The 20,225-nt window shown below is 41.3% G+C and overlaps 1 protein-coding gene across 1 annotated transcript in view; it reads left to right on the top strand.

The window, feature by feature from the left end:
* The window catches only part of LOC137277614 (uncharacterized), a 70,899-nt gene that overhangs the window by 44,554 nt on the left and 6,120 nt on the right, over positions 1 to 20,225 (top strand). Inside the window, exons 21-37 of the mRNA XM_067809425.1 lie at positions 147 to 323; positions 736 to 815; positions 922 to 1,033; positions 1,396 to 1,551; positions 1,819 to 2,049; positions 8,384 to 8,524; positions 8,955 to 9,105; positions 14,020 to 14,185; positions 14,808 to 14,903; positions 15,025 to 15,148; positions 15,444 to 15,608; positions 16,367 to 16,570; positions 17,080 to 17,259; positions 17,531 to 17,625; positions 17,961 to 18,072; positions 18,224 to 18,426; positions 18,771 to 19,040. Of these exons, the coding sequence (XP_067665526.1) occupies positions 147 to 323; positions 736 to 815; positions 922 to 1,033; positions 1,396 to 1,551; positions 1,819 to 2,049; positions 8,384 to 8,524; positions 8,955 to 9,105; positions 14,020 to 14,185; positions 14,808 to 14,903; positions 15,025 to 15,148; positions 15,444 to 15,608; positions 16,367 to 16,570; positions 17,080 to 17,259; positions 17,531 to 17,625; positions 17,961 to 18,072; positions 18,224 to 18,426; positions 18,771 to 19,040 (2,663 nt within the window). The remainder of the gene's footprint in view (positions 1 to 146; positions 324 to 735; positions 816 to 921; positions 1,034 to 1,395; positions 1,552 to 1,818; positions 2,050 to 8,383; positions 8,525 to 8,954; positions 9,106 to 14,019; positions 14,186 to 14,807; positions 14,904 to 15,024; positions 15,149 to 15,443; positions 15,609 to 16,366; positions 16,571 to 17,079; positions 17,260 to 17,530; positions 17,626 to 17,960; positions 18,073 to 18,223; positions 18,427 to 18,770; positions 19,041 to 20,225) is intronic.

The following is a 20,225-nucleotide window of genomic DNA, read 5'->3' as shown; positions in this document are numbered from 1 at the left end:
ACCTGAGTTACAAGTTTTATGTGTTCCATATATACATGTATGCATTTGTTACATAATGTGTTGTATTCAAACAGCTAAACTAAGATGCCACTGGACTGTGGCACAGACATGAAGTGTATGATCAAACCTGTATATCACTGTGGCAGGCTGTTATTGAGGAGAGGAACAGTTTACTAGAAGAGAAAGGTCAGGCGGAGGAGGACCTGGTGAAGTTGGAGACTCGACTGCAGGAGGTGGTGCACAAGTTCCAGATGGAGGCCAGCAAGAAACATGACAACTTCAACACCCCTTACCCTGAGTCACAGACACTGCAAGACCAACAGGTACATTTTAGATGTAAAAATTTTTAACAGTGGATGAAGACATGTTTGTCACTGTCTAATCTCATTATCAACCTGTGGACATAGCTTGAAACTTGCTAAAGGACAGGGCTTCATGAGAGCTCATTTGACATGTATTCAATAGGACTGAAATTTGGTGACCAGGCTACACGTGTCAGTGGTCACAACAATTCATTACATCCAAACACAGGTTTTCAAGCACCTTGTATATGTCGTGCCATTGAATGGATGCACTTGTTTGTTCACAATGAAGCTGTGATCCAATAAGGGTTCCGTGTCATTGTGTACCAGGACATTTCAATCTTGGATGGTTTACTTAACATGTCATCAAACCATCCCTTTTTCCAAATTTTGTGTAGTGTATATAAGTGATGTTTTTGATTGCTGTGAACAGATTCTGTCAGAAGTGAAGTCTCTTCGTCTACTTGTGGAAGGAAGGGAGAAGGAATCTATGTCGCTCAATGATAAGATCAGGTAAATACCAAGAACCTATTTCCAGTTGTTGCCTCAGTTTTCATAGAGAGATCACATTGATGCCTTATAAGCTCAAACAATTTTCTGACCTTGAACATTTTTGTAGTCGTCAGCAGATGGAGATAGGCTTCCTGCAGCGCCGCATCGAGCTACTCCGCCAGGAGAACCAGTACAAACACGAGGATGTTCGCCGCCTCAGTAGCCAGCTTCTCCAGAAGGTACACACCAAGCTTGAACATTGCTTTAAATCTTCATCCTTTGTCATGATCCACCAATTCATGGTTCAGTTTTACCAATGTACTCAATGTGTATTGCTTTAACATTATTCTCCAGATTAACTGTCATGTTGTCATATAATGGTTTGATGATAAACACTGCATACTCAGTGACTGTCAGTGTGATACTCAGAACATCAACAGTCATAACAATTTCAAGGCCACAGTTAGATCATCATTCTCATGCTTTAAGTTCTGATTCTGAGTTTCACAAAAGCTGTTCAGAGCCACGATGATGAAGCAGCTGGCATCTTTACCCTCTTCCTTTGCCCCTGGGTTCACCTAATGTGTCTCTTATTTTGTAGATGAAAGAAAAGACAGCAACAGTGGAGCTGAACACATACTTGGCCCGAGAGAAGTCAACACTGCAGCATGAGAACAAGCAACTGACGCGGGACATGGAGCGGGAAAGGGATATCACCCACAGGAGGAAAGCTGAGGTTTTAGAGATCATCAAGAAGGTACGTCGAAATCAGCTTCACCCACACAAAGTAGATTTGATTGTTGGGTTGAAGCCTTTCAGAAGGCTGGTCAAAAGTAAGGAGATGGACTTCAACCTCAGCGAGAAAGCCAAGTTGTCACAGTCATCATGGTCAAGACTGGTGGGAGTTTCTCTGTGGTAAGAAGTCGTTATGTCCATTGACTTAATCTGCAAATGCTTGGCTTCGAAAGAAAACAACTCTCATATTTATATATAATGTGGACGTCATCTAAATCATCTTATCCAGATGGAGAAAACTGAGATGAGTCAGCGTGACACAGTGCAGGAGTTGCATGAGAGACAGGGCCACATTGCCAGTCTAGACACAGATTTACGCCAGGCCAAGCGGGAAAACACCTACCTTGAGACAGAGAACCAACAGCTAAAGGTGAAGGTCGACCAGCTGAAGGAGGAGAGCCAGAAACTGACATCCATGATTCACTCGCTGGAGAATAGGCTAGAAATGGAGCAGGCATCGGTAAGCTGATACACCCTGCGATATCTGTAGTGTGTGTACTTTTAAGGTTTCAGCAAAACTATCATATCATAATAATGATCTAATAAACTTATAGATTTTTCCTTATCCTGACTTATGCTTAATTGCTTATCTCCTCTTCCTGGCGAAGGTAGTGGAACACCTGAAATCCCTTGAAGTTCCCTTCTAAATGGAGCAGACGTAAAATTCTCGCTCACCCATGTATTACCTCCCTATGGACATGGTCAGCTGATCAGCCATGATACTTCACTCTCTCCCTGATGGCCTTTCTCGGTTTCCTTGGAAACAATTCAGACTTTGTCTCAAAAGTGAGAAGTGTGTTTCATTACTCAAAAACTTTATCTGTAAGTGTTACTTGGTAGATATGTGTGGCAGACCCCAAAGTGGTGCCTTTTGCTATTTATATGTTTTTCTGATTTATTATTTTCTCTGTTTCTATGGAAACGTTTCGGACTTAGTCTCAAAATGGAGAGATAGGCTTTGTTTCCGGAGCAGAACTTGGTAGATATATCAATCGGAACCTAAAGTGTTGCCTTTTGCTACTTACAGGTTTTTGTGATTTCTTAATTTCTCGGTTTCCATGGTAACGTTTCGGACTTACTCTCAAAAGTGAGAGGTGTCTTCCGTTTCCGGGGCAGAACTCAAAAACGTCTCAATATCTGTCAGTAAAACTTGGTAGATATGTGTAGCAGACCCCAAAGTGGTGCCTTTTGCTATTTACAGGTTTTTATGATGTATTATTTTCTCGGTTCCATGAACACGTCGCTGACATCGTGTCCGGAGCACAACTCGAAAACCCTTTCATATCTTTCAAATCTTTCAAAAGATCTTGGCAGATATACACAGAGATGCCAACCTCTACGATTTTATCGTAGTCGCTACGAATTTTAACTTCAAACTACGCCAATACGATTCCACTTGAAATCCTACAAAATTTGAATAAAATGCATTAAAATTCGGATATATAGACAAAGACATATATTTTCAACGATGAAATACATTTTCGGACTTCATGTACCTTCCATTCATCATATTTGATGACATATTTGAACTGGAGTGATTGCAAAGTAACAAACGTAATTTTAGCAATTACGAATTGACACATTTAGTTCCTGCGGAAATAATTTAACCACGTGACCGTAATATCATTCATTTTTTTCTCAGAATCCATCATGATTTAGTTGACTACGAACTTTATGGTCAAACTACTAATTTTTAACATTGAAACTACTATTTGCAACACTTTGGGGTTGGCATCTCTGTATACAAGACAGATCTTGAAATGGTGACTTTTTTTTATTACAGATATATGGCATTTATATTTTTCATGAATTTCATGGAAACAATTCAGACTTGGTCTAAAAACACAATAGGTAACTGTCGGATGATTTGTCCTTTCAAATATGTGGGGCCCAGGGGGATATGTCATCTTCTGATGACTCTTGTTTTAACATGTTTTCATTGCAGGTTACAGCTGTAGGCGGTTGACCCGCATTTACTTTGCCCGTTGTGTAAACCTTTATCTTCTGCTCATACTCATAATTTTGTATTAATTTGTCTGAAGCAGAATTCTTATTATATTTACGGTCTGTCCACAGACGTGCTAGAGATAAGGACGCCAGCTCACATTAGCTATGTCTAAATCTGGTGAAATACAATCGGGTAACCGTTTAATTATTGATGCTGAGATTCATTCCAGTGATATGCCAGCCATATCTCTGAGGTTGTGTCCAGGGTTGGGCAAGTCTCCTCCCAAGACTCAGAAGAGACCATCTGTTGAGGCAGGGCTGTCACAGCCCAAGAAATCTAAGTCATCAAAGTCGAAGTCTTTGTCTGTAAGATCATCGCAGAATCATCCCTCTCTGATGAAGAAATCGTTCGGGGAAGAGATCGTCCCCTTAGAAGAACATCAGTTTTGACGCAGGCGCCTTCACGCAACAATTCACACTGCAGATGATGAATCTTACGGAGCGAGGGTTGGAAGAGGAAAGACGACTGCACTCGTCAATGATGTCGACTGCGAATCAGCGGGAGCATTCATCTAGACCTGCACTCACGTCTGATGATGAAGAAGAGGTACATGCATGCACGCACTCCAGAAGATCCAGGCCCCAGTCATCGGGTTGTAGTACATAGAAGGATACACATGTGTGCACTCACATGAGTAGTTATACTCGGGTGAGTGACGTGATGCGCTCACGTGAGTGCACTCGTGGATGGACTCGTCAACGGAGAAGGTCTCCTTCAGTCTCCCCTATTCATAGAAGACGCCGTATGCAGTCATCCTCCCCTTCGGACTTAGACTCACACAGTATTCGTATTCCTCGGAGTAAGCCCTATTTTCGGACTCAGAAGTCACATCATGGATCATAGATGGCTTAAGCTTTGTTTCACCATCTAAGTATGCCAATGAATTGAATACGTATAAAATGAGGAATGACGACATTGATATGTTAACATTCCCACCGATAGCTCCTGTATCTACGATCCGTGAGACTTTGTCTACAGCATTTCGGTCAGCATCCAAGTTTCAACAGCAACATGTGCTCACGTCGTTTCCTTCTTCATCACATGAAGCCATTCATCAGAGCACCTGGTGTAGATGATAGTTATAAAGTTATCAACTCAGCTTGCAGCAGATTTTACAAAAGTAGAAGACGAGACTGGCGCAACTTGACACTACTACGAGGCGAACTTTCTTTGGATTAGCTTGATCTAGAGTCATCAACGAGCCTCTCATCACAAAATTCAGCAATCCTGCCAATGAGGAAGAGAGGATGAGCCTGTCTGTGCTTATTACACAGAGGAAGGATCAACAGTTTATGTCCGAACATCTAGCCTCTACTACTGTGGGTATTAATTTACTTCCGAGACAGGGGCTCCTGTCCGCCGCGTCATGAAGTGAGAACTTCACAAAGTCTTTGTATCAAGCCCCATGGTCTGCACCTACTGTGTCTGACAGAAGGATTGAAGAGGTAGCAAGATCGGTTACTCAAGATTCAAGGGAAGTTATGATGATAAAATCCATCGACACTTTGACTTCTGTCCTTAAACAGACAAATCAGAGTTACACTAGCAAGTCCAAGGTCTCCAGGGTTCAAAGAGTGAGGGACAAGAAATTAAGTGATCGAGGGCAGAAATTGTCTTCTTCCTTTTGTTGCCCCTATGGAGGAAATAAACGCTCTCAGACGTCAGGAAGATCGTCGAAGGGCAGTGGAGGGATAAACGCTGAAGATCAGGTTCGGAACGACTGGAGTCTTCCACCCCCAGTCGTTCCCGTACTACCGTCTCAAGTGGGTGGACGTCTTCAACTCTAATGGCAAAATTGGGGAATCCTCAACAACAACTATGTCATGAATATTCTACGAGACGGCTACAAGATTCCGCTGGAAGATACACCACCGCTCACAAAACTACCAACTCCCATCATCTACGCAGACAATCAACTAGACAAGTTCACGATGCTATATCAACACTGTTGCAGAAGGGACCAGTAGAAGTAATACAGCCACAGAATCTAACGCCCAGCTTTTACTCCCCAATCTTCTTAGTACCAAAGAAGAATTCCAGAGAGAAATTCCAACTCATTTACAACATGAAGGAATTCAACAAAAAGTTTCTATGGAAGCCAGAACATTTCAAGATGATAATCTTCCTCAACTAACACTCCTCATCCAACCAGCAGACTATCTAGCCAGCATCTACAAGATGCATACCTGCATATCCCGATTCATCGAGAATCCAGGAATATCTGTGCTTCCTTTTCAATGGCCAGCATTACCAATGGGCAGTCCTACCATTTGGAATATCTTCAGCCCCATGGCTATTTACATGGGTAACCAAACGCATCGTCAATTATCTACACCTCAGGGGGCTACGCAGTGTTTTTTATCTGGACGACAACATGCAAGCCCATCAACGGAAAAGTCAACTCAGACTACATTTAGACTTCAGAATCCTACTTACTAACATAACTTGGTTGGTTGGTAAATCACCTAAAGTCGTAACTGGAACCTCAACAAGATATCAAATTCCTTGGGATTCGTTTCATCACTACGTTGAATCAGATTGTAGTTCCGGAGGGTCAGGATTCAAGATATGATAATGCAAGCTTTACTCTCTCCGTAGCAGCAGGAATCTGGAACGAAGAGGAACAAGCTCTTCACATCAACCAGCTGGAAATGAAAGCGGTCATTCATGCCATCAACCACTGGGCAACAGCATTGAGAGACAAGTTATTAATGATCCACACAGACAACTCAACAATAGCTTTTTACTTAAACAAACAAGGGTGAACAAGATCACTATCTCTACTACACCTAACGTTTCAACTGTTCAACTTAGTTGACAGTCTGAATCTTCAAGTAAAAGCATGTCACATACCAGGAGCCGGCAACATCATGGCAGATGCCCTATCTACCTCTTCGTCCATCTCCAACAGAATGGATGCTGCATCGGGAAGTGTTTCAACTTATCAGTCAATTTTTCGGATCACTGCAAATAGAACTATTTGCAACAAGATTCAACAAACAGACAACAACCTTTGTGTTGCCAGTACCAGATTCCTTGGCCTGGGCAACAGACGCTCTCAGCATTCCATGGGAAGGACTAAACGTGAACACGTTTCACCCTCCAGTACTGTTACCAAAAGTCATCGAGAAAATCATACAGATCATACTGATTTTGGTCACGCCCTACTGGCCAACGAGAGATTGGTTTACAACACTTAAAGAATAGCTAGGACAATCAACACAATTACCAGAGTGGGAGAATCTTGTCATCCACCCCCACACAAAGCAAATGCATGGCCAGCCATCAATATTTCGTCTTCACACATGGACCGTATTAAGACATGTTTGAAACGCAGAGGATATTCAGCGAGAGCAGCGAAAGCAGTCACCTTAGCCTTACAGAAATCCACTCGCACACTTTATGATGACAAGTGGAAACGTTTTGAGACATACGCCAGGCAAAAGGGATTTTCGGCGAGCAAGGTGACTCATCCTCAAATAGCAGATTATCTATGCTATTTACATCATTCTAAGGGTCTGAAAGGTTCTACATTATCTACATACTTAGCAGCTCTCAGCTCAGTCGTCACCATGGGAACAGGGACCAAGCTGACTAAAGTACCAGAGCTTCTTGCCTTACTACATTCGTTCAAGTTGGAAGATCAACAACACAGATTTAGAGCTCCAGCGTGGGACCTAAATATTGTACTCTTACAAGTAATGCGTATAAGCCACTTGATCGGACTTCAAATGAAATGTTGACTCATAAGACGCTATTTTTGCTTGCCCTGGCTACAGCTGCAAGAATGTCAGAAATTCATGCTCTAGACTTTAATCGAACGAAGTTTGATACAAGTCATCAAGAAACAGCTCATTTGGGTCTAAGATGGGATTTCATAGCAAAGAATCAACTACCAGGACAACTGGATAGACAGTTCCCTATACCGGCCTTGTCTTCAATCTTAAGACCTCACCGATACACAAGATTTATCATTATGTCCGATCAGAGCATTGAAGATATACATTGCACATACCAAGTCTGGAAGACAATGGTTCAAGCACCTATTTATCCCTTTATCTACTGAAACACCCAAGGAAGTATCCAGCAACACCTGCATGAAGTCAGAGCCCTAGCCTCTACACTAGCACTACATGGAAATTGCTCGCTATCTACTATTATGGAAGGCTGTTTTTGGAAGTCAAACACAGTGTTTGCCAACCATTACCTCCAGAATCAACTGCCAAGTATATATAGGACTGAGTTATCGCCATTACAAGTTCCCGTTGGGGGGAAATTATTGGACATAATATGGAACAGACAGCAGAATCCAGCATGGTCTGACCCAACACCATTTCTGTCGGATTCTGTAAGCTATTAAGCATCAGTCAGGATAAGGAAAAATATGTAATTTTCTGAATGAAATTGATATTTTATACTTATCCTGATTCATGGCGAAAGCCCTCACAGCCACCCCTCACAGACATGCTGAATTCTCCTTTTCGCGTGTCAGGTGATTATAGGAGAGACTGAAGTATCATGGCCGATCAGCTGACCATGTGCATAGGAAGGGTAATACATGGGTGAGTGAGAATTTTATGTCCGCTTCTTTTAGAAGGGAACTTCAAGGGATTTCAGGTGTTCCACTACCTTTCGCCAGGAAGAGGAGATAAGCAATTAAGCATGAGTCAGGATAAGTATAAAATATCAATTTTATTCAAAAAATTACATTTTGCTGATAAGTATAAGAATGTAGAATTTGTTTTGACTTGCTGTACTAAGTGTTTTGTGTGTTTACCCCACACAGCTGGCTGGTGAGCAGAGCAACTGCACCAAGAGGAAAGAGGAACTTGTGTCCACCCAGCATAAGTTAGATACTCTTCAGCGTGAATACAAAATGCTTCTCAATAACCTGGAAGCTGAGAGAAGGGGTTATGAACAACTCAAGGTCAGAATTGATCCCAAGTACTGTACGATTGTTGTAACTGCAAACTGAGGTTCTGAAGCTGGATTGTGCTTCCAGCATAAAGCTTCTGGTGTTCCATCTCTAAATGCATTTATTCAAAAGTTGACTACAATAGCTGTGATATACTAGTGTGCGATGTGAATCAATTTGTAACTATTCACTGTGAGCACTGTGAGTCTGGTGAGCCAGTCATCTGAGGTTCCAGAGTTGTGTTGCATATAGGGAACCTAAATTGTTTGTTCAGTCATTGTTCGCCAGATTCATGTTTTGTTAGCAGCATAGTGGTAAATGTCTGTGTCCTGACTCATGAAGCTAACAAGCCTGGAAAAAGGTAGCATTAACACACAACTCTCTCGCTTTAAGACGTGTGAGTGATGCTGTTACTGTACTGACAGCTCATTGTGTTGTGCAGGAGGAACTTTCATCAAGTGAGGCATCAGAGAAGAACCTACGTGAGCAGTTACAGTTGCTTCAGGCTAACCATGACAGCCAGCGAGGCCAGAACCTGGCTCACAGAGACAATCTGGAGCAGCTCCAGAAGGAGAAGACAGCAATCTTCCAAGGTGAGAAAAGACTTTATATAAGTATGACATGGAAGTGTTTTATAGTTATGACGTCACAATGCTAATACCTCTGTCACAATAGTATTAGACCTTGCTGGACGCACGGAAAGCTGAGTATCACCACACTCGTTGAATTCTTAGGAAAGAAATACTTTGCTCGATGTTATTTTGCTAGTGTTGAGTGAGTAATAAACAAAACTAAACATGGCTGACAGCTGTAAACATATTATTACCCATGTGGTTTACATATGGGTAGTTGCATACTGGTGTCATACGTTACACGAGTGTTGTTTCACGTTGGCCTGTGTCGTAACAGCGCGATTCTGACGATTTGAGTGGATAACTGATGACCTCTCAATTAAGTCACATTGTGATGGAACTACTTTTTCATTCATAACTAAAACATGAATTTGTTCATTCTACAACTTCAGTGCATTGTGGGAATGTAAACATTGCAAATGTTGCCTGTCAAGAACATAATATTTCCTTATCCTGTCTTATGCTTATCACGCTTATCTCGGTCCTTTATGTGAAAAAAGTGGAACACCTGAAATCCCTTGAAGTTTCCTTCCAACTGAAGCGGACATACAATACACTCAACCATCAAGAGCCTCCCTTTCCCACCATTACGGTCACATGACCAGTCTCTCCTTTGCCTGACAAAGATGGTTGGAGGCACACTTAGGTCCAGATACGGCAACAACAGTTAGCTTTTATTCCAGTCCTATAATCTAAATTATGTCATATTCAGTTTTTGGATTGTAATTATTATCATCTTTATGTAAAATATATAAAATTTCTTGTGGTTTTGACAAAAGACTTAGTAGTATGTCCTTCATGCAAACCTATTTGTTCTTCCACTGTTCGCTGTGAACTTTGCAAGAAATCGTCTCATTCAGAATTTGCATTTATATTTATATTCTGTTCAAAGGCATGCAAAAGACAAATAACGGAGGCTCTCACTAGTCATGTCTAAATCGGTTGATTCTGCGTGTTGTAACTGCATGTTGTTAACAGCTGACATTCATCATTTTAGTGATCAACCAGACAATCCCCACAGGCATTGTCGAGATTCCAATGTATATTGTCTACATCTCAGAAGAGAACGTTGTCAGAATCAAGATCATCTCAGTCTCTCAAGAAGTTTAAGTCATCTTAATTCACAACTACTTTGAAGCCTTTCAGCGAACATTACATCTACAATGAGCCTCCACTACTACTTCCTGAGGTACAGATTGTCAATACGCCGAATTTACTATGCCTTGCCAAGAGCTCCCAGGTGCACATCTATGGTATTCGAAGGCAGGATTGAGAATGTCACCAAATCCATTACACGGGATTTCAGGGAAGCAATGATGATTAAGTCCATCATCATTTTGAACCCATTCGACAGGAGTGCAGGATAATGACATCTCCAAATAAAACTTGCAATAATTATTCAACGAGTCGTATTTACGTGTCAAATGAATTATGTATGGAATGTACTACTTCTCAGCTTTATAAATACATAATTTTCAGTACATTTATATACCTTAAAACAAAATGCCTGCAAATTAAAAATGTAATTGCCAAATTTCTCGGCACGCAGTCAAAAATAATGGCCATTGTTGACTTCAAGCACACCACGTCGAGTGGTACCCAGTCTAATATTTTCTTCATAATGAAATATTTTTTGATAGTTTAATCAATATTTTTGTTCTTTGACAAAGAGAAAGCTCATAAGTTTCCCATTTTCTAAAAAATAGTAACTTTCGGCATAAATAATTATAAACCAAACCAATCTCAATGTTACATCGGCAATTGGACGAAGAGGAACGATCATGGCAAATGTAAATAAACGTAATAGTGCCATTTCAGTAAGACCTGTCATGACACCGAAAATATGATTTGTTTACGGCGAATGTTTTCGATTATTATTTTTTTGTTTATTTGTAGTTGCGCTGATATTTGCCAATACAAATATATGAAATTAAAGTCAGATACTTATGAAATATCAGTAGTAAGAATATTGAAATCAGTTTGTGATAATTGGACAATTTGTCCGGTTCCTAATGTAAAATGCATCCGGCTGTCAATCAAGTAATTCAGGTAAATTCAGGAAAAGTTGCTTTTTTTATTTTTGTCTTGTAATTAATACTTGTATGTTGGAAATTATCTGGATATTTTTTTATAATAATGTTTACTTTTCTATCTAGTATTAATGAACCGAATATTTTTTCAGTTGTTCCTTATTTAGTGACACCCCGACTGTTTGAAATCACCCACCCTCTTATCAACGCCTTATGCTGAAATTAATTTAGCAGGTTAAAGGTTACGCAGACTTCTCAGCGTTACTTTAACAAATCAAAGTTCTCCAGGATTCAGAGAGCGAGAGACAAGAAGTACATCACTTACCACCGCAAGGGCTCTTCTTTTTGTTGTCCAACCGGAGGAACAAGACACCCTGCCAGGAGTGCAAAAGGAGGAAAGTGCTGACGATCAGGTTCGGAACAACCATAGAGTTCCACCCCCAGCCATTCCTGCACAACCGTCACAAGTGGGTGGATGTCTACAGCGCTACTGGAAGATATGGGGACTCCTCAACGACGTGGACTTTGCAAAGCCTTCTAAGTGGACAACATCATTCAGGCACATCTTGAGACAAGTCAACTCAGACTACAGTTAGACTTCCCCATCAGGTTGCTAACTCAACTTGGATGGCTTGTGAATCTACTAAAGCCAGAATAAGAGCCACCGCAAGATCTTCAATTCCTCAGGATTCAATTCATGACAATTCCACACCACCATCCCAGAGACTCACCAAATGTCTATACAGGGACCTATTTGTTACAGCCGGTCTGCAACAACTATCTTTACATGAATGTTCACTATAAGGTTCCTATAAGCAGGAATCTGGACGAGTGACGAACGCATTCAGCATATCAACCACCTGGAAATGAAAGCTGTAGTCAATGCAGTATGACATCGGTCAACAGCATTGAGGAACAAACTACTGATGGTTCATACCAACTCCACAGTAACGTTCTACATAAACAAACAAGGATCAACACGGTCTCACACACTACTACAGCTGACCTTTCAATTCTTCAACATCATCGACAACTTGAATCTCCACATAAAAGTTTGTCACATCCCAGGTTCAAGCAACGTCATTGCCGACGCACTGTCACGCCCTCTACAGCCATCTCCAATGGAATGGATGCTACATGTTTTAACACATCAGTCAGACATTCAGATCTTCACAAATGGACCTATTTGCCATAGGGTTCAACAAGCAGATACCAACATTCGTATCTCAAGTGCTGGATCCATTGGCATGGGCAACTGATTTTGGTCACGCCTGACTGGCCAGCGAGAGATTGTTCCCAGTAGTACTCTTCGAGGAACTAGGACAACCAATACTGCAACTACCAGAGTGGAAGAACCCACTCGTCCATCCACACACCAAACAAGCATCATTCCAAATTCACTTATGGATTGTGTCAAAGCCTGAAACATCAAGGATATTTTACTAGAGCGACAAAGGCAGTCACCCTAGCTTTATGTTGATCTACTCGCACATTATATGAAGATAAATGGATGCAGTTTGAAATATACACCAGGAAGAAAGGCTTTACAGCAGTGAAGACCACACATTCTCAAGAAGTGGACAATTTAAGTCATCTGTGACATACCAGAGGACTGAAAGATTCTACACTGTCTACATACTTTGGGGCACTCAGCTCTGTTATCACCATCAAATTGGTGATCAAGCTGACTAAAGTACCTGAAGTACTCGCCTTACTACATCTGTTCACGCTGGAAGACCAACAACGCAGATTTAATGGTCCAGCTTGGGACATGAATGTTGTGTTACAACACCTCACGAGTGATGTTTACCAGCCAGTAGACTTTACATTGCTTGAATTATTTATTTGGCCTAGCTACAGTGGCACAGATTTCAGAGATACATGGCCTGGACTTCAGTCGCACATGATTTGACTCCAGCCATCGTGACGTTGTACATCTAGGACTAAGATGGGATTTTATCACTAAAAATCAACTGGCTGGACAACCTCATAGATAATTCCACATCCCGGTATTATCTACAGTCCTCGGGCCTCATGATACACAAGATTTATCATTATGAACAGTCAGCATATTGAAAATATATCTCCAACGCACTGTTGGAACCGTTAGGCCTCAACTAGTGGCCCAAACTGGAGAGTGTCAGCAACATCCCCTGTGGCGATGTCCCATAGGTAGTGATTAGCAAACACCCTATACGATTTCCAAAAGCAGCCCTCCATTGTAGTTGATAATGTGCCATTTCTAGGTAGAAAGAATGTCGACGCCAAAGCTCTGACTTCATGCGGATTGGAGGCTCATGGAGGCTCGAGTCTGGCTGCTTTGTAGGCCCTCAGTATAACAGCTGTCATCCATACTGAGATTGTGTTGCGGGATACTTTCGTAGGTGTCTCAGTAATACATGGGTAATAAATGAAATGCCACACTCAGTCTTATTGCATACAAATAATATGAATACCCTGCTTTGGCTCAATCATTTAACATAGGAAGGATACTCGTATAGTTTGCATATAATGAGACCGAGTTTAGTATTCTCTGTTTTTCTTCAGGTTTCTACACCTGTATTCCCCTATTGATTACCATGACACTTGTGTTCCCTAAATTGATTACCGTGACACATATATATACCCGACATTGATTGCCATGACACCTGTATACCCTCCATTGATTACCATGACACTTGTATTCCTTTAAGTGATTACCATAACATCTGTATACCTGCCATTGATTACGAATGATGTGTATTCTCTAAATTCATAGCCATACATGTATACATTCCTTTGATTACCATGACTCCTGTATACTCCACATTGATTACCATGACACCTGTGCCTTGCTGTATCACAGACTACCAGGATGTGTGTCGCCAGCTTGGGGAGAAGGAGAAGAAGATGGGTAACCTGCGGGATGAGTGTGGACGGCAGGTGGAGGCAGTGAAGAGAGATGCAGCGCTACAGCAGACCAGGATGAACCAGGAACAAGAGTCCATGGACAGAGATCTGAAGATGTACAAGTAGGAATTTACAAATCTCTACCTTTCTTTATCTGAATTCAGTTCAGTATATGCAAATTGTTATGGTTGAACATTTCTTCAGAATGTTTGTTTGCATGTCTATATGTCCCATGGGATTCATGTTGCATATTGCAGAAATGCCAAACCCCAGGGATGAAAACTGACATGTTTAGACCACTTCTCCTTACAATGATGGTGTATACATGTCATATTGCTTTTGATATAGCAAACCTTTGAACTGTCTGATTTCTCATTTGTACTGTTGGGTAGTTTGGCAAGGACTATATACTAGTACCAGCTTTTCCTGCTGCAAAACTGTGGTCATTATGTATGTTTAATATCACTGTGACATATGCATTTCTGTCTGTCTGAATATGTCATTTGTTTCAACTATGAATCCCTTGTCAAGCTTGGTATTCAATTTTTGAATTTTCTGCACTACAAAATTCACTGCAAACAGTCTTAAGATTAATAAGAATTGTGTTTGTGAAGACTGATATTTAGCATGTGAATCATTTCTTCAACTGTTTACACATCTATGCAAATAGACCGCCAAAAATTGTTAAAGTTCAGATATTCCATCTTATGATTTATGTGTGTAATATTCCATGTTTGGTCCTAGGGAAGAGATCAATGAGCTCAGTGAGAAGCTGAGACAGAAGGATGTGCAACTGAACGCCTTTGGTCGGACTCTGACACAACTGGAAGATGTCACTCGGTGAGTACTTCTCCAGCTGCATCACAAACAAACATTAAAAAATATCATTGAAGACAGATGAATAGGTTGGTTTACAATTTTTACAATGACAGCATGTGATCTTCTGCCCTTTATACTTTAGAGAGAAGAAGACTTTAGAGGTAAAGCTTGAGAAGATGGAATCTGCTGCTGAGGAGACCAAGAATCAGCTGGAAACCAGCAGAAGTGAGATCCAAGGAATGAAGGAGACCCACTCTCAGCTGCAGGTAAGTAGCAGGGTTGGGACACGATCCAGGTGTATACATCCATGCATCGCTAATTACACCTGACTATATTACATGTGATATACTTACCAGTGTATCGATTAAGTTCATATTTCTATTTTCATTCTTGCAATTTCCTTGGCTTGTAACTTGTTAGGCTTGAGTCACCTTACCAGCATTTTGACTGTATTACATTTCAAAAACAAGTATGCAAGATAAATTGAAGGAGTAAAGAACACAGAACCTTTGCTCCAAATGATATAATATGCTTTGCATGTAGCTGTTGTGTTATCCACAGGAGAGTCTGGCCAAGACTCAGATGAACTACCTCAGTGCCCAGGAGCAGCTACGGACTCAGACAGAATCCACTTCCGGTCAGGTGCTGCACCTCAAACACACCATCAGTGAACTCAAGAACCAACATGAAGGCGAGCGGGCTCATCTTAGGGAGGCTCTCAACCAGGTGGGAGGTTGTCTTGGGACGAGTGTCAGAATACATCCTGGTTGGATATTGTGTGCTGTGTAGGTGGCTGTAATGCCGTTTCTCGTGGATACTTGGGAGAATAGCATGTCTTTGCCATGCCAGGATCTGCTGATTTTTCCATCAAATGCCAGATTCACACAAACATGGTCCTTTGTCTGACATCACAACAGTTCTACATTTACATTCAGTAGGATGGCATACTAACAAATAACATAGATAAAGCCATAATGTTGATTTATTGTAGGGGTTCTGGGCTGAAAATGGATATCCTGCAACCCGCACTTTTTTAAAATTGTGAATATGTAGATTGGTGGTCAGATATTGGTGGCTTAATTGGTTATGTGTCAGGAATGTAGCATGTTGGCTGGTTTATCTGGTCCAGACTGGATTATTTACAGTCAAGTTCATACAGCTAGAGTGTTACTGGAGTGTGGCATTTATCTACAAGCACGTGAACACAGTGTTGTTATAACAAGTTCAAAGTTGTAAGTGAGTTGTAGCAACGAATATAGTTGTAAGACAATGTGACTGAGGGATTGTGTATGGGTTTATGCCACTTTTAGCAGTATTCCAGAAATGTCTCAGTGACATCAGAAATGGACTTGCACCCAAGTGGGAATCAAACCCAGGTCTTCAGCTATGTTGTTAGCGGGTATTCATTTATGAATGTTGAAATGATCTTTGTTAATGTGGAATTGAGGGGAATATTGACAAGTTACTGTGAAATCCTATTGCAGGCGGAGGCAAAACTGCATTCTGTTGAGCTGACTTTGAAAAATGTTACTGAGAATCGAGATGAACTCAGTGCAGACAAGAAGAGCTTGGAGAGGTCATTTGAGGAGGCTAAAACTCAAGTGGCAGAGGAGGTTATGAACAGAAAGCTCCTGGAGCAGAAGTCAGAATCACAGAAGTCCCATCTCGAAGACACAAAGAAGAAGAAGGTGAACCTTCATATAAAGAATACTATGATCACCAAACTGTCAGTACAGCCTTATGCTTTCATGATTTGGACATTAGGAGTTGTTGTAATTACTTGGCTTGACATAAGGTTGACCTGATGCATAAAGAGTAAGAGCCAGTTTTCACTCTTGCTTCCTCTGTGGTAATTTGCTCTAAATCCATGTGTAGTGTAGTAAGCACAAGGTTGTGTTACGGGAGCAGGGGAAACTTTATTACTTGCTTAAGATCCCATGTTGGTGTATATCCTTGTGTTTAGAGATGGGTTTAAAATCAAATTTGTAGTCACTGGTTCAGTGAATAGAAAATTCGGGAACAGAACTAATCAGTCATTCAAGAAAGTTAAACTTCTTTACTTTGACAGGCAATGTATGTAACACTGGTAAGATTTGTAGATTAGGTAATGGGAGTCATATTATCACATTTCTGTTCTGATCAATGTTGATATCCATAAGCCCATGAAGTCATAAACAGGATTGCTTCTTGCTTGTAGCAAAGCCTGGAAGAGAAGACAGCTGAGCAGCTGGCACGGCTGACCAGAGTTGAGTCAGAGCTGCAGCTGGAGCGAGAAAGAGTAATGACCTTGACAAGTCAGGTGCAGGAGCTGCAGGCTAGCCTCCATGGCAACCAGTCAGCTGCGAAAGCAAGGCAGGAACAGGTTGAAATTCTTCAGGTATGTTACATAATGGGGTTAAACTTTGAGTTGTTCATATGTTCAGTTGTTTACAAATTTTGGCAATGCAAAATACTGAAAAGGCTTCTAGGAAGGGTACGTTCCTTAATGGATGAGAACTTCTTAATCATATAATGATGGAAAGTTTCGGTAAAGATTTTTATACCATCCTAAAGCAAGAGTGAAATAAATTCAACACAAGTGTCTTATTCATCCTCCCAATAACCTATTTGTGTGAGCATCTGTTGGACTGTTGGTCATGTTGTGACAGAGTGAGGTCGGCAAGCTCCAGCATCTCCTGGACACCCAGAAACAACAGCTTGGAAGCAAGTTCCGCAAGGCCAACCTGGACATCAAACAACAGCTGTGAGTTCTCAAGTTGACTGGTTTTCTTTACATTTTCCATGATATGCTGTGACCATAGCTGCCAATTGTCCTGTAATAGTATGATTTTATGTCAGTTGTCTGTTGAGGATCATGCTATTGTTGCTTCTGTTGCAGAAAGTACAACAGCCCTTGATCCATGAATAATGTGTGTGGTCATGTATTTAGAACTTTATGATGTGAATGATTGAATCTGTACCTTCTTATAGGCAAACTATCCCATGGGCTGTAATCATACAACACATGATAAAAATCAGAGGATCAGGCACCCTTGACAGTTAATGCTTCCTGCACTGTCTTGTGGGTTGTTGTTGCAGAGAGACAAGTGAGACAGAGAAAACGAAGCTGACCCAGGAAGCACAGCAGCTGTCGGTGCAGCTGGAGCAGGCGCGGGAAAATATCGCCATCAAAAACAAGGAGAATCTTCGGGTCAGTACCTTACTGCTAGCGTCACTGTTGAGGACATGCCCCTGATTATTAATAAGAGAGTAACTGTGTTTGCTTTGGATGAACCTGCATGAAATTACCAGAAAGGTATACACAAGTACATAATGCAGCATATGTGCCCTGTTTATTGCAGCTGCAGGAGGAGATCCTATCTCTGGAGGAACAGGTGCGGGAGAACGCCTCCCAGCTGAAGCAGGCCATGGACTCTCTGCATATGGAGGAACAGATGCAGTCCAGCCTCAACAGCAGGTTTAGCGAGCAGGAGGAGGAGCTGAAGAGACTCCGTACATTCCTAGCCAAGAAGACCGAGGAGGGAGGCGAGAACAAGGGAATGTGGTAGGTGATTTCAATCTCATTACGTGAAGTACATGAAGAGTCATTGCTCTTGGACTTCAATGTTGTACTTGTGGTCCTGATACACAGCAAGTAGGGCTCTACGTTGAGGGAGAATGGTCATAATATGGGTACATGTATGGGTATCATCAGGGTAAACCATAAGGCTGAGGCCCCAAATTGTGTTGCAAAGGTCCTCAGGAACCAGTTGACCTATATTTTTCAGCCTTTTGTGAATTAAGATGTGAACCATTCTAATGATACATTGAAGTATGAAAGATGGCTCTTATAGATCTCTTTGCTGAATGTTGTTCTCATGCCTGAATCATGAAATATTTTCATTGCAGGCATGAGATGAACCGAGTAATCCAGGATCTGAGTCGACAAATGCAGCAACACCTGGATTCCCAGAAATCCAGTGACAAGGAGGCTCGGGACAGGGAGATCAAGCTGGCTAACAGCTTCAAGAAGCAGGTCGCCACCCTAGAGTCTGAGCTGAAGACAGAGAGAGCTCTACATCAGATCACACGGAGTTCGCTCAAGTCTCAGGAAGAGGACAACCAGAGACTGAGAGACCAGATGTTTGCACTCCGACGCAAGAGTATCTCCCCTGAGAAGTATGTAGTGCCATACATTATCTCTACCTCAGCTTGTGGGATTAATTTGAAATGATACTTTAGTGTGGAGTCTGAAAGTCTATTTTGGAGTTACCAGAAACAAGAGACATTTTTTCATAAGACTAGAAGACTATGGATATATGATCCCAAAAATAGTTTCTTTCTCTACATGTCAGACAGGACAAAGGCCTCACGGCAAGAGTGATAATGACAATTAGATGCAAGTTAATTTGCTTGGCTGAAGTTTGGTAATGTTGCAAAAGTAGCTTGTGTTCCACTGAAACAACAAAATGTGCTGAGACTTTGGAGGAGTATGGTGGGTGAGCAGTCTTAGGTGCCAGACTAGTGATCCAGCGAGCTCCAAGTGCCAGAATTGAGCCCATCTGTGGCCGGCTGGGTGAAACCCTTGGTGTCAGCTTTGCATGCAGACTCTTTCAGTGTTGTCACAACCCCTAATGTACAGTACACGACCATTTGAACTTAAAAGAACCCTGTTGGTAAATGGCCAAATAGTGTCCACATAAATACATACAAACACCTATTTTTTATAATAGAATAATAGAATGTAAATAGATTATTAATAGAACAGATGGTGACTCAAGGATTTGAACTTCTGGGCCACAGTCAGTATTATGTGGTTTTACTTTGACCTGGGTTGTTTATATAAATACAATGCATTTGTTATGATAGGTACCCCATGATTTTTGTCCATTAGCTATCAACTCATGAGCTAACATTCACACTGGGTATTGATAACCTTGGATCTAGACTCCTGGTCAGTTTCACTGCTTGAATAGAATTATTTTCCTTTTTCAATTCTGCCTTAATGTCATTTAATGTGACTTGTGAGTTTTAAGTGTTCATGTGAAACGCCAAATGTGTAACTTATTGCATTAACTCACAGTTGTGTTACATAGTTGGGAATAATGAGGGAGAGCAACTGCAATGAGGATCATGTATATCTGATACTATCGGTAACCCAAGATCTGTACAGAAATACAGGTGCACAAGTTGAAAAGGAAACATTAGGTACAGTGGAATGTGTCAGATTCGGACCTTGAGTAAATCGGTTTTCTTTACAATTCGGACCTTAGTGGTGGTCCCAGCAGAACTTAGTTAAGTTGTCATTACACAAACGCTGAATAAATCAGACTCGGTATAATTCGGAATTCGAACTAAAATCTC

This window comes from Haliotis asinina, chromosome 3 (genome assembly GCF_037392515.1).
Source record: "Haliotis asinina isolate JCU_RB_2024 chromosome 3, JCU_Hal_asi_v2, whole genome shotgun sequence".
Classification (NCBI taxonomy): Eukaryota; Metazoa; Mollusca; class Gastropoda; order Lepetellida; family Haliotidae; genus Haliotis; species Haliotis asinina.
The sequence above is the reverse complement of the archived record's forward strand: the minus strand, read 5'-3'. Positions and strand labels throughout refer to the sequence as shown.